Genomic DNA, 13,614 nt, shown 5'->3' with positions numbered 1-13,614 from the left:
ACACAGTCACACACACAGTCACAGAGACAGACACAAACACAGATACACACACAGACACAGTCACACACACATAGTCACAGAGACAGACACAAACACACAGATACACACACAGACACAGTCACACACACATAGTCACAGAGACAGACACAAACACACACAGATACACACATAGATAGACACACACAGTCACACACACATAGTCACAGACATAGACAAACACACACAGAGACAGACACAAACACACACATACACATAGATACAGACACACACAGACACAGTCATACTCACACTCATATAGACACAGTCACACACAGACACATACACACACACAAGTACACACATACAGATACACAGAGAAAGACACAGACACATGTACAGACAGTCACACATAGAGAGAGAGACACATGCACAGACACACAGACATAGAGATACATGCACAGACGCACACAGGCACACACAAATAATAACGTAAAAATAAAAATTCTAGGGCCCTGGGAGATGGCTTAGTAAGTACGTACTAAAACACAAGGGCCCAGTTCAGTCCTTAAAACTTAAACAAAAGCTAGGCATGAAATTGGCCTCCCGAAACACATATGCAAGCACATGCAAATGAGCACAAACCTGTACACACAAAATAAAAATAAACCTTCCCTCTTTAAAAATAAAAACATTAAAATTAAATAAAAATACTAAGTCAGGCATGGTGGCTCATGCCTGTAACAACTGGGAAACTGAGGCAGGAGGCTGGCCATGAGTTTGAGGCCAGCCTGCATGACGTTACATGGCGAACTCTTGGCCAGTTTGGGCTGTGTCACAAGAACATCTTCCCTCTGACCCTGCTCCTCAAAGGCAGTAGCCTCTTTCTAGAGCTCTTCACTAGGGGTGACCTTTTTGGGTCCACAGATGGAAGCAGAGACGCCACGCGACCCGCGTCCACAGTACTGTTGAACTGCGTAAGTCAGTATGGCGCACAGTCCTCCTCTAACCCTACAGGCTGTGGCCGTGGCAGCGCTCCCGCAGCATGGCTGCATTATCACGACAGCTGTTATGACTGTTTTATCATCCTACAGCTGAGATCCAAGAGCGGATCTGCACGAGACACCAGGTCCTTTTCCCTAGACAGGATCCTGGAGCTCAGCCTGGGTTTCCATAACAGCTTCCCAGCCTCCTTCTTCCTCAGGGCTCACCTGGAATCTCCCGATCTCTGCTTTGGATCTTGATGCTTCGGAGTCCACTACCTTCAAGGAGTTTCCAGAGAGAGAGAGAGCTTATCATCAAAAGGCCAATTTCCCCCACGTTCATGTAGCCCAGGCTAGCCTCAAACTCACTGTACAGCCAAGAATGACCTTGGATCCCTGGTTCTCCTGCCTCCACCTCTCAAGGGTTCCAGGTGTAGGCTGCCACACCCATCCCACTGAGCACTTCTAGTGGTCAGCACTTGGAAGCCATTTGTGTGTGTATGTGTGTGTGTGTGTGTGTGTGTGTGTGTGTGTGTGTGTGTAGTTCTCAGAGGAACCTTGTGAGGTTCATATTTTTAGTTTCACCTCATTGATGAGGAGATTGAGCAGAGGGATCAAGTTACTTGTTCCAAATCAACACAAGGCAAGCGGTTTTGAAATGGACTCCCTTTATTTAGTACATATTGTTCTGGTTCTTTCTGTGCCCAAAACCACAAAATGCCCTAGTGGAGAAGCTCCCTTGTGCCCCTCAGCCCTGTGCTGGCACCTGGAAGGCACTTATAAATATGTATTCACTGTTGTCACTGGCTTCTTTTGGAGGCTGGGGGCATGTCACTCTGGTGACAGGAGAATCTGGCTGCTTTAGCCACATTAGGGCAGGCAATCTCTAATACTGGTTGAATGAGTGAAGGAGAGAATGAGGTCTTTGGGCCACCAAGGGGAACAGATGTATAGAGGCTGCTGCCTTGGAGACAGACAGTGTTTTCTTGCCCTGGGATAGGACAGGAAAATGGTCCCATTTAGCTGGAGACCAGTTTGTCTCCTTACCTGGATTAAGATGTTCTCCTCGAAGAACTTTGCAGGAACCTCACGGAAATTCTGGAAGAACAGCTGGAGCAGAAAGAATTGGGGGTAGGTCAAACAGTTTCTTCTCCTTTATCTGAGGACATTGCAAACTTGAAGCTTTGGAATAATGTGCCTCTTCCACTGCTAGCCTCTCCCCTCTCCCTAGCTATGTGCCCACTTCGGCGACTCCCTGCTTATGACGGCCTCACACTCCTCCAGACACAGAGGATTCCTCAGCTGCCAGGGGTGTCCTGCCCAAGTAAAGGGGTTCCCTAGAGAACCCAGCAGTTCAAAAAGCTAGCTGCTCCAGGGTGGCTATTCGAACCTTGAGCTCCTTCTAGATTGTCCTGCCTGGCCACCCCACCCCTTCTCTCTGGGTTATCCAGAACCTCCTTTCCCTCGTCACTCTGCTGCTTAAGTCCTCCATGGCTCTAAAGTGCCATCTGTGGTGGCACCCTAATCTACAGTGCACACTCCCAGCCACACCTTTCCCCTACAGTTTGGCCAAAATCAATCAGTCAATCAAAACTGCTTCTTGCTTTCAAGTTCTTGAAGTATCTTCCTTTGTTCTGTCTTCTTCTAGCGGATTTTTTCTTTAGAGGTTTTGTAGCCTTCCCTGAGTCCTCCCCACGGTCCCAGCACCTGGTCATTGCAGCTTCCATTTTCCCTCATGTAGTCACCAGCTAATTTAACAAGCATTTGCCCAGCACCTTCCATGTTCCCCACAGAATGCTTGGGTGTGCAGTGATGAAACGTGCATGAACTGGGGCTGCTTTTCACAGCCCCCCTAACAGTGCTCCCCAGACTTCTGTCTCCCCCACTGCAATGGTTTGTCTCCATCAGATCACTAGCTCCTCAAATGCAGAATTCTCTGGACTAACCCATCCTATTTGCAGAAAACTTTGTGCTTATTCGGAGGTGTTCAGTGAATGCCTCCCGCTTACAGCCATCCCCCTTAGGAAGCAAGGTTGCCAGGTGCTTCCAGGGAAGGTCCGCCTGCTCCCGCTGCCTCACCTGCCCGAGGTGGCTTGATCAGCCTACCTCATTGAAGAAAGGATTGTTTCCCGTCTTGATCCGAGTGACATGCTGCTGGCCTGCAATGTTTATCTTCACTACCGGCTTGATGTTGTTGCCCAGGAGCTGTCGGGCTTCAAACACCTTCAGCCGAACCTACAGGGGACACACACAAGACCTGACGATGGAGGCATGGACTTCCCTTCTCCAACAGGGACTCTTCTCTCAAGAGCAAAACTTTTTGAGAAGGAACATTCTAGGTACTACAGACAGAGAGAACCTCCGGGAAGAAGGCTGGAAGGGGCTGAATGTTAAGAAGCAGGCTTGGTTTGTCAAGGGCCTGGTCAGCCACCTTGAGGATCCACAACACTGTGGCTAATTGGAGCTGAGGACCAAACTCAGGGCCTTGCTCTTCTAGGCAAGCAAGAGCAAACTGAGCTAAATCCCCAGCCCCTCACTGTGGCTAATTTTTTAAAACAGCATCTCCTTGTGTAGCCCAGACTGGCCTCAAACTCCTGATCCTACAGCCTTCACCCCCACCCCCATTAAGTGGCTGGGATTCCAGATGTGTGCTGACCCCAGAGCTTTTTAGACAGATATAGGGCAAGATGCGTGTATTTTTGAAAATACTTTGGATTAAAGAATGAATAGATATGCTGACCAAGGGTTCTGGAGAACTCCGTCTCTCCATGTGGTTCAAGGAAAGGACAGGTGAAGCTCAGGGCAGGGAATGGAATAAGTGATGGAGAAGTGAGGAAAGGCAAGAGACAGGACTTGGCCACTGATTGAATGCAGGAAAAGGGTCACTCAAGGCTGGGATGTGCTGGGTCAGGGAATGGTTGAGAGATGGCTAGAGAGACGGCTCAGAGGTTAAGAGCATTGATTGTTTTTCCAGAGGTTGTAAGTTCAATTCCTAGCAACCACATGGTGGCTCACAACCATCTTTTAATGAGATCTGGTGCCCTCTTCTGGTGTGCAGCTGTACATGCAGACAGAACAATGTATACATAATAAATATATCTTTAAAAAAAAAGGAAAAAAATGCTAGGGGTCAGAGGGAAGTTGGCAGGGCATGGGATGGGCTTCCAGAATCTTCCAGAAGCCGTGGATCACCCCACTGCTCCTTTCACACAGCCTTGGCCTCTCTCCTGCAGTTTCTTTGATCTTGTGTGTGCCTTGCCTTGCTTTGCCAACAGCCCAAGGGCTCTGGGAAGGCGGGGCCTGTGCCTTCCGCTCTGCCTCCCCAGAACCTGTCTGTCAGCCTTCAGGGCTCTGCACACCCCTCCCAGCCTCACCAGGACAGTCTAGCTCCAGTCACAGGTGGAATTTCTCCAGAATGGTCCCTGAAGGAACAGGGGCAGTGAGGAGCTGAGGACCCGATGCTGAATCTGAAGATCTGATATCTACCAGGACCTTGAAGAAGGGAGGGGATGGGGTGGGAAAAGACAATGGCATCAGCTGTGTCTATGCAGACTTTCTAGTTTCTCACCTGGAAGTGTTGAGGCTTGGAAGCCAGAGCCCTGTGTGCAGTGAAGCCAGGGGCCATTAGTTTCTGCTGGGTCACCTTATTCACACTTGAGCTCAGGGGTTCTTCATTGCCTATGGAAAAGTCCAGAGTGGGCAGGTTAGGGACCTTTGAGCCTTTCCCCCTTTTAGTCATTCTGGCCCCACTACCTTGATGGGGCACATATCTTGCCCTGAACATGCTCTTAATGGCTACCTGGACCCCACTCTTCATACATGGAGGCTCTTGGAAATGGTCATCCTATGTCCTCTGTCCCCATTAAGAAAAGCCTTATATCTGGAGATGAGAAATGGAAATGGAAAATGGCAGCTGTGCTGGCTGGTATTTGTCAAATTACCACAAACCTAGAGGTCTCTAGGAAGAGAGAACCTTAATTGAGAGATTGCCCCCATCAGGTTGCCTGTAAGTAAGTCCATAGAGGAATTTCCCTGAAATTCCTGTGGGAGGGCCCAGCCCACTATGGCCGGTCCTAGGTTGCATAAGAGGGCGAGCTGAGCAAAACCATGGAGAGAGAGAAAGCCAGTAAGCTATGGTCCTCCATGGTCTCTGCTTTAGTCTCTGCCTCAGGGTCCCATCCTGAGCTCCTGCCCTGACTTCCCTTCCTGGTGGACCTTAGGCCGTAAGATGAAATAATCCTTTTCTTCCCCAAGGTGCTTTTGGTCATGGTGTTCACTGCAGAAATAGAAAGCAAACTAGAACTGTGGCATCAGCCAGGCGAGTGATGGCCGCTAGGTCTGTGAAAATTCCAGGGACCCTTATCTGGCCACAGTGTTTTGGTGCACCTTAAGAATTGGGTCTCAAAGGTCCCAAAGAGCCCTAGAAAGACCTACCTGTCATGTCAGGGTCTTGCTCAGATATTTGGGCCACCTGTAGGGTGACAGTGCACTGCAAGGCAAAGGCAGGGAGTTGGAAGCTAGATCTTAAGTTCTAGCACCAGCCTTCCTGGGCTGGCTGGGTTCACTCCCCTCCTCCATGGGCAGGGCTCTCTATACTGTGGGCGTGTGTGTGTGTGTGTGTGTGTGTGTGTGTGTGTGTGTGTGTGTGAAGAGATAGCCACGGGTTACAATGGAGGGGACTCGAACGATAACGGAATTATACTGATGCCAGTGACACAAAGACCCAGGAGGTTGCTGAGACGAGGAAAGGGTGAGTTAGGACCTGTCCTGAGCCATCATGCTAACTAGAGTGCCCACCGCAATTTCAGTGTCTCCTGAAGTGGGAAAACTCCTGTCCGTGCCTCCTCACGGACATCCTTCTTCCGAACACTCCTCACCTACCCAGCCACCTGCAGACCACCCCCAGGCTTGTCCACTTGACACCCACTATCTGCTCAAGTCTTAGCAGCACACACCACAAGCCCCTTCCTCCCTGCCTCCTGCTTTGTCTCCAGCCCCATCTTGTACCAGTAGTGCAGGCAGCCTGCCCTCCCTGAACCTGCCTTCTCCCCATGTCCCTTCTGCATTGGCGACTGCCTCTCCTGACCAGTGGGCAAACTCACGTCCTCCTGAGAGTCTGGATATGTGCGTTGATGGTGACCACACCACATATAACAGGATCCTCACTGGGGGCATCAGTCCAGAAAACCAATCTATTATCTACAGAGAGCAGCCAGGAGGCCGGCCTGCCCTCTGTGGGGAGTCAGCCCGTTCTTTCGAATTACAAGCCAAGACAGCAATAACCGTCAGCCCCAAATGGCCAGGATTTGATCATTGGCAAATTTGACAGATGACCTAAATTTTCCTTGTTTATTTCGTGTAAGGTGAGGGAGGTGGGGCATGTTTGTGGCTAAGCTGCAAGCGTGGATGTCAGCCCGACGAGTTGGGGGAGTCAGTATCCTGCCACCAAATGGGACCTCGGGTTGTCGGGCTTCCGTCTCATAGGACCAACTAGGAGAAGCCAAATACGAGTTTCAAACCAATCGCTTGGGTGAGCCTGTCTTTGGTTTTCCTAAAACAGCAGCCTTCAATCAGGGCACACTGAAGCCTTCCCTGTCCGCTACTGCAAAGCTTTCCCGTTCCCCTGCCTGTCAGCATGCAGCCTTGAAGCCCACCGTCTAGCACAGTGACTGACTCCAGGGGAGATGGAAGAGTGGATGGGAGATGGATGGCCAGATGGGGGACCGGAAGGTGACAACCGTGCGATGGGGCCCTCCCAGGGCACAAAGGACTCCTGCTTGCTCCTGGAGGGAGCTACACCAGCTGCCCATATTCCTCCAGTTGCCCTGCCTGGGCTGTCTGGTGCCTAACTCACATCAGTGGGCTTCATGGAATGGTTGAGCAGGATCAGGTTCTTCACGAAAAAGACTTCATTCGGTCTTTGCACCAGCTGCTTGAGCAGGACAGTGGCCAGGCCAATGAACCTGGGGGAGGCAAGGAGTAGATGTAAGATTCCCAGCTGTGCCCTATGGACAGTTTTTTCCCAGGGCCTGGTTTTCTACCAGAGGGCGGTCGGGTGGGGTCTCTCCACTCTGTGGGAAGTTGCTTGATGGGCACCTGGCCAAGATGGACCAATCAGATCCTCCGTCCTGGAAAAGGCCCATGGTGTGCCATGGCTTCACTTCTAGAGGGATGTTAGTCTAGGTTCAGTACTAGAATTGGGCTTTGACCAGAGGCTGGGATTAGGCAGACACTCAAGATCTTTGTGGCTTCAAGACAGAGCTGCTGCTGGTATCCTGGTTTGTATCCTAGCCGACTTCATCTCCGAGTCTTGGTGCTCCTTTAATACCTCCCCCCTTTCCTTCACTGTGTGGCATGGGCGCTGGTCCTTCATCTGAGTTAGGTATGGCTTGGAAATGGGTTAGCAGCTGGTCTGCTGCTGTTTGGTCAGGGAGCCAGGCTCCTCCTCCTCTCTTTCTGCCTCACCTGTCTTTCTTTTTAGAGTCCTCATCTTGAAGGATGACTTGAAGGAAGGAGTCATTTTCCAGTGGTCGATTCAAGAGGTGCCAGATTAGGGTCTGTGGCGAGCAGGGAGAAATCAACATTTTTCATTGTTTAATTTTCTTTTATTTTGAAAGTGGTTGTTTTGAGACAGGGCCTTATTATGAAGTCCGGGCTGGCCTGGAACTCACTAGGTACGGTGATGTTCCTGCCTCAGCTTCAGGAGTGCTGGGATTCCTACTGTGGGGCATGGTGCCGGGCCACTTCTTACCTCCTCCTTCCCACTCTCCACTCTTCTAGGGAGTGACGGGAAGTCTAGGGGAATGGGCTGGACCTCAGGAGTTTCTGTCATGTCTACCTTCCTAAGAAGAATGTGTTTGCTACCTTGTCCCCCATGTGGGATATCCTGGGCATGTCAGGAGTTGGGTGACTGTGGGGTGGGACAGTATGAGTGCATAAAAAGGAGTGGCTTCTGCACAAGGAGCCTTGTCTCTGCTTCAGGCTTCTAGGTCCACAAGAGTGGTGTGGATGGATTAGTGCTTGGACCGTGCTGTGGTTCATCCCCAAAGGCAGAAGAGAGAGATCAAAAACAGCGTGGACAGATGTGACTTTTGCAGCCCTATCTGATCAGAGGCTAACCTAGGCCAGGCTGCCCCAGTCTTAAGAAACCTGGGTGAGGGGCTGGAGAGATGGCTTAGTGGTTAAGAGCACTCTGGTCTTCCAGAGGACCAGAGTTCAATTCCCAGCACCCAGCACTCACACGGTAGCTCACAACTGTCTGTAACTCCAGGATCTAACACCCTTACACAGACATACATTCAGACAAAACCACCAATGCACATAAAATAAACATAGATAAACTATATAAAAAAAGAGAGACCCAGTGAGACTCGCTGTCAGCTCCCTAGACCTCTGGCACATGTCTAGTGGCCAGCCCTGCCCCTTTGTTCCTTCCTCTCCCAGGATGGCCCCGGTGTGTTTACCTCATTCCATACAGGGTCATTTCCTTCCTCCCGACGAGTCCTTTTCTTTAAATCTGCAAAGATGCCAAGGGTCTGGTCTGAGTCTGGGGAAGTATTTCAGTGTCTGGGTTTGAGGGGGTCAAGAGAGGTGGGGTGCTGCAGGAGTCAAGGCAGCCCTGGCAGCTGTAGCGTGGCACCCGTAGTTTCTTTTTCAGGGGTTTCAAACCGATCACCCTGATCAAACTGATCAGCCCTCTCTTCGTTTCACTCTCTTCCCTAAGTCACCGTTCGCTGAGCCATGTGGGCTGTGACTCTTTCTGGCCCGTGGAGTGGAGGAATGATAATTGCTTTCCCTGCTGGCCCATCTTGCCTGCCCTTAAAGATATTTGATTCTAAATTCCCAGACAATGGTCCATAGATATGGAGGGTCAACCTCACTGTTTTTTTGTTTTTGTTTTTTATTGTTTTCCTTTGGGACCTGATAATCTCACTCCCTACAAGTTTCTGAAACCTTGTTGTCCTCTACCAGCTTCCACATGCTCAGCCAAAAGACCATCATCACGTTTTCTTTTATTTCTTTCCCTCTTTCGGTGGTGGTGGGATCAAACCCAGGCAAGGCAAGGACTGTACAGCTGAGCAACACTTCTCCCCTTCTCCCTTTTGGCTCCCAGCTCTTTGACCCCTAAACATACTTAATCTGTCTTACAAACTCTTTCACCCTTTTCCTCTTTCTTCTTAGATACAGGCTTCTTTAGTTATTTTAAAGCAGAAATAGTAAATCTTGTCTCTTTAGGCTCACTGAACTGCTGTGAGGAACAGTCATCATTATATTTTTTAGAAGGCATTGCCAACTGTAAAGCTCATTCAAATGTAATTGATAATATCAAGCAGCTATTATCAAAACTCAGACTTGAAGGTTATCTTTGTATCTTTAAAAAAAATCTCATTGTAATCCTATAAAGCAGGGTTCTCTCTCTCTGTATCTGTCTGTCTCGTTGATTTTTTTTTTTTTCTGTTTTTAGATAGGATCTCAGTGTGTAGACCAGGCTAGCCTAGAGTCAAGATCCTTCTGCTACAGCCTCCCAAGTCCTGGGATTATGTTGGACTTCTTTCTTTGCCCAGTACTTTATAGCACAGCCTTAGTTCACTGAAGGTGAGCAAGTCTGCTTTGCCCGGCCCCATCCCTGTCTGGGAAGGAGTGAGACAGAGAATCAAAATAAAAGAAACAACAACAACAAAGACAATAGGCTTTGAGACTGGAGAGATGGCTCACAAGTTAATCGGATTTATTGCTCTTGCAGAGAAGAAAATCTGAGCCGTTCTATTTTACCAATAAGGACTAAGGAGCCAGATGCTGGGGTGAAAACCTGCTAGCTCAGAGAGGCAGAGAAAGCACCCAGCTGACCTTCTCAGTACAGGTCCAGATGGAAAAGACCCAAAAGGCTCACTAGTACAACTGACAGCCCAGAAGGAAAAGGCCAAAAAAACCCAAGGCTGAAGGTGCACAAGTTCAAAGCCCAAAAAGCCAGAGCTGAGGCACTGAAGCCAGAGCTTGAGCTAAAAAGCCCTTTCTTCTCCACACTGTTTTAAATGCCCCTCAACTCAAAGCCCCTCCTACTCTTTAATCCCTGTCAGCTGGATTCTTGCTCTTCCTCTTGACCTAGGGTTAACCTTGTTTTGTTTTTTTGAGACAGGGTTTCCCTGTGAAGCTTGGCTGTCTTGAACTGATTTTGTAGACTAGGCTGGCCTCGAATTCACAGAGATTCGCCTGCCTCTGCCTTCCTGAACGCTGGGATTATAGGCATGTGCCAATGTGCTCAGATGACCTAGGGTTAATTTTACAGAAAGCTCTTGGATTAAAGCTGTGTGCTAGGGCTGGTTGAATCACACCATAATCACCTGTTTACAATAAACAGAAAGTTCTTGGATTTTAGCTGTGTGTTATGGCTCAACCAAACCAAACAGTAAACAGGGATTTACAGTTCACAGTTTTGGGGTTCACAGTTGGATAATATATCCTGTAACAGGGATCAAAACCAGGACCCAAGATGCTAGGCATTTGATAACAGGTTTTGAAACAGCCAGCGTCTACCTCCTCATTGTGTCACACAGAACACCTTTCATGAAGTAGGATGTGAACAACTCAGTTCTCTCTGGCTGTGTGAATACTAGCGGGGCTCCTGGTTGCCTTTTAGACCCCAGTTCTCACCTCTGAAGTAGATGCTTATGCAGGGTTTGGGTGGGGGGCTGAGAGGTGGGTTAATTATGGCGGACTCCACAATAACCCTCAGCATCGTAGACGCCTACTTAATCCCCTCCTCAGGGCCACAGCTTGCTCCTTGGAACTCCTCTGTCTCGGGTTCCCAGGGTGAGTGGAGCTTAGCAACAGAGAGACATCACAGAGACAAGTAGTTCTCGGTTCCGGAGAGAATCTCCAGAAGAGATGAGGGGCGGGCATAGGACAGAGTGTATATAAAAAGTGGCTTGAAGTGATGAGACCTACACAGACAAATGACCCAGCAGTTTTGATGACTCCTTTCTTTTCTTTTACTGATTTCCTTTTCAATGCCAGACAGTTCTCTTCTGTCTGGAGATGAATTATTGGCCAAGTATGCAATTTAGATGAGAAAATAAAAAAGAAGTGAGGCCATCAAAATATATGTGCAGGGAAGTCAGGGAGGCCTCAGGGGAGTGCTTTCTAACAGGGAAGCAAAACATTCGGCCTATTTTTTCTGTTTGACTTCTTATTTGGGGGACAGGTTCTCATGTAGCACAGGCTGGCCCTGAACTTCCTACATAGCTGAAGCTATTCTCCGAACCCTGATCCTCTAGTCTCTGAGGTGATGGCTATTTTGATTTTATAATAATTAATGCTAAGAAAGCTACTTCCTATAAAGACATACTACAGAAAGGCAGAAGCATTTCCAGAAATGAATGGACATTCTGTTCTAATCCTAAGCTAAACACTTCATTAATGATTGTTTTATGAAGCCAAGTTAGCCATTCAAACAACAATTCCTAAAGCCAAGCATTTAATCACAATCCAAAGATATAGCACTTTGATACATGCTGAGGAAAGAGAGGAAAACATCAAGAGCCTTTGTTCTTCCTAATGAAACTATCAGGCTTCTGTAAGAGCAAAAAACTTTGTATCTACTGTAAAAACACTGCAATTCATACTGTACAATAGTCTACAGTCTGAGCTGAGGAGTTTTGATTGCATTTGTTGGTGCTGTAACTATATTGTTTAAATGAAGGAAAATCCTAACCTTTCTAATTTACCAATAAAGACTCAGGAGCCAGATGCTGGGGTGAAAACTTGCTAGCTCAGAGAAGCAGAGAAAGCACCCAGCTGACTTTCCTTCTCAACTCAGGTCTAGACAGAAAAACACCCAAAAGGCTTGCTATTTCAGCTAACAGCCCAGGAGGAAAAGGCAAAAAAATAAAAACAAACAAACAAAAACAACCAAGGCTGAAAGTGTACAAGTTCAAAGCCCAAAAAGCCAGGGAGCTAAGGAGCTGAAGCTTAAACTAAAGCCAGAGCTTGAACTAATCTCCCTTTCTTCCCACTGTCTTAAATAACCCTCACCTCAAAGTCCCTCCCACTCTTTAATCCCTCTCAGCTGGTTTCTAGTTCTGTCTCCTGACCTAGGGTTAACTTTATGAGATCTGGTATAAGAGGACTAAAGGCATGTGAAAGGGCTCAACCACACCATAATCACCAGTTTTCAATAAACAGAGAGCTCTTGGATTAAAGGTGTGTGCTAGGGCTCAACCACACCAAAGAAACAGAGTTTACAGTTCACAGTTTTGGGGATCTGAGTGGGATCCAATATTCTGCAATACTATATGCCATGAGTTGTGCAAAAGTGTGCATGGTGTGTGTTCAGAAGCAAGGCTACAGTAACACTGGATATAGCACACTCATGAACTGCCAGAAACACCCACTGAATTGATTTTCTGTCGTTGCACATTTAGAAACCAGTTGCAGTTGCTTAATTTTCCTGACCTTCAGTTATTCATGCTTAAGTGGGCTTGCAGCCTAGAGTTTAAAACACTGTTCTATGTAGCAGTGGTGATGCAGGCCTGTACTCCCAGCACTCAGGAGGCAGAGGCAGGTGGATCTGAGTTTGAGGCCACAGGATGTCAGGGCTACACAAAGGAAGCCTGTCTGGGGGTGGTGGGGAGAGAAAACCAAACCAATCTAACAACAATAACAACAAAGAAAATTCAAGGTCTACCTTTGTCTCCATAGCTCGGCCTGAGATCCATGGGACCCTGTCTCACTATCTCCTCCATAAATGAATAAATAAAAACCAGCCAAAGACACTGAGTTCTAAAGCATGGAGGTTGGGTAGCTCATGGTAATTGCCATCAAGAAAGCAATTCCAGCTCTTGACAGGTGGCTGAAAGAACCCACTGCATTCCCCTGGCAACCTGGTGAGGCAGGTCTTAGGTATCTGCACATCTGGAGATGACGAAAAGGCCTTGCTTGCTGACGTCTTGAGCCTGGCAGTTAATGTTGTACCTAGCCTCCCACCTCTACCTCATCCCAGTCTGAAGGCCACCAACTTCTCGTCATCCCTTAAACTCCGCAGAGCCCTCCTAGTATTGATTCCCAACACTCTGCAAAGTTTTCCCTCTCTCCACCCACTCTGGTTTGAAGTTTTGAGACAGACTGTCACTATGTAGCTCAGGTTGTCCCGGAATTCACCGCGATCCTCCTGCGTGCTGGGATTATGAGCACACGTCACCTCGCTGGGTTGAAGGTAACCCCCCACCCTCCTACTAGCTCAGTAATGGCCAAAGAACTGACTGCGGTGGGGGCACCGCGCACTGGGGTTGTCTGAACTGTCTTGACCTTCGCCTTCACTTTTCCTACAGAAAACGCAGAGGGAGGACTTCTCCGCCTGGGAGTGTGGCGTCGCTTTCGGCGCTACCCACGGGCCGGCGACGCCGCGAGAGCGCGTCCGCTCCGGGCTTTGCGGCTCTCCGCCCCGCGGTTCCGGAAGCGATCCACTTCCGCGTTTCCGTCGGAGCCCAGGGCGCGGGGCGCGCAGGCGGTGGGGCGCACGCGCGCTGGTTTCCGGCTCGGGCGAGCGCGCGGCCGACGACTGCGGGTGAGACGCGGCTCTGCCCCGGCGCGGGTGGCGGGCCGCAGGGTTCGAGGCGGCGGGCGGCGGCCTCGGAGAGGCCCTCGGGGCTCCGCGGGC

At 49.1% G+C, this 13,614-nt stretch overlaps 2 protein-coding genes across 2 annotated transcripts in view; one reads left to right on the top strand and one right to left on the bottom strand.

Annotated features, from left to right (window-relative positions):
* Fer1l5 (fer-1 like family member 5) overlaps positions 1–10,695 on the bottom strand; it is a 48,867-nt gene extending 38,172 nt beyond the window's left edge. Inside the window, exons 1-9 of the mRNA XM_055606756.1 lie at positions 10,611–10,695; positions 8,423–8,475; positions 7,425–7,516; positions 6,814–6,922; positions 5,394–5,448; positions 4,528–4,637; positions 3,066–3,194; positions 2,007–2,069; positions 1,188–1,238 (exon numbers count right to left, since the gene is read on the bottom strand). Coding sequence (XP_055462731.1) covers positions 1,188–1,238; positions 2,007–2,069; positions 3,066–3,194; positions 4,528–4,637; positions 5,394–5,448; positions 6,814–6,922; positions 7,425–7,516; positions 8,423–8,475; positions 10,611–10,695 — 747 coding nt within the window. The remainder of the gene's footprint in view (positions 1–1,187; positions 1,239–2,006; positions 2,070–3,065; positions 3,195–4,527; positions 4,638–5,393; positions 5,449–6,813; positions 6,923–7,424; positions 7,517–8,422; positions 8,476–10,610) is intronic.
* Positions 10,696–13,454: 2,759 nt separating this feature from the next.
* The window catches only part of Kansl3 (KAT8 regulatory NSL complex subunit 3), a 36,261-nt gene continuing 36,101 nt past the window's right edge, over positions 13,455–13,614 (top strand). Inside the window, exon 1 of the mRNA XM_055606740.1 lies at positions 13,455–13,521. The gene's annotated coding sequence lies outside the window, so the exon portion shown is untranslated. The remainder of the gene's footprint in view (positions 13,522–13,614) is intronic.

Source organism: Psammomys obesus, unplaced genomic scaffold, assembly GCF_907164565.1.
Source record: "Psammomys obesus unplaced genomic scaffold, mPsaObe1.curated_primary_1811, whole genome shotgun sequence".
NCBI classification, from domain to species: Eukaryota; Metazoa; Chordata; class Mammalia; order Rodentia; family Muridae; genus Psammomys; species Psammomys obesus.
The sequence above is the reverse complement of the archived record's forward strand: the minus strand, read 5'-3'. Positions and strand labels throughout refer to the sequence as shown.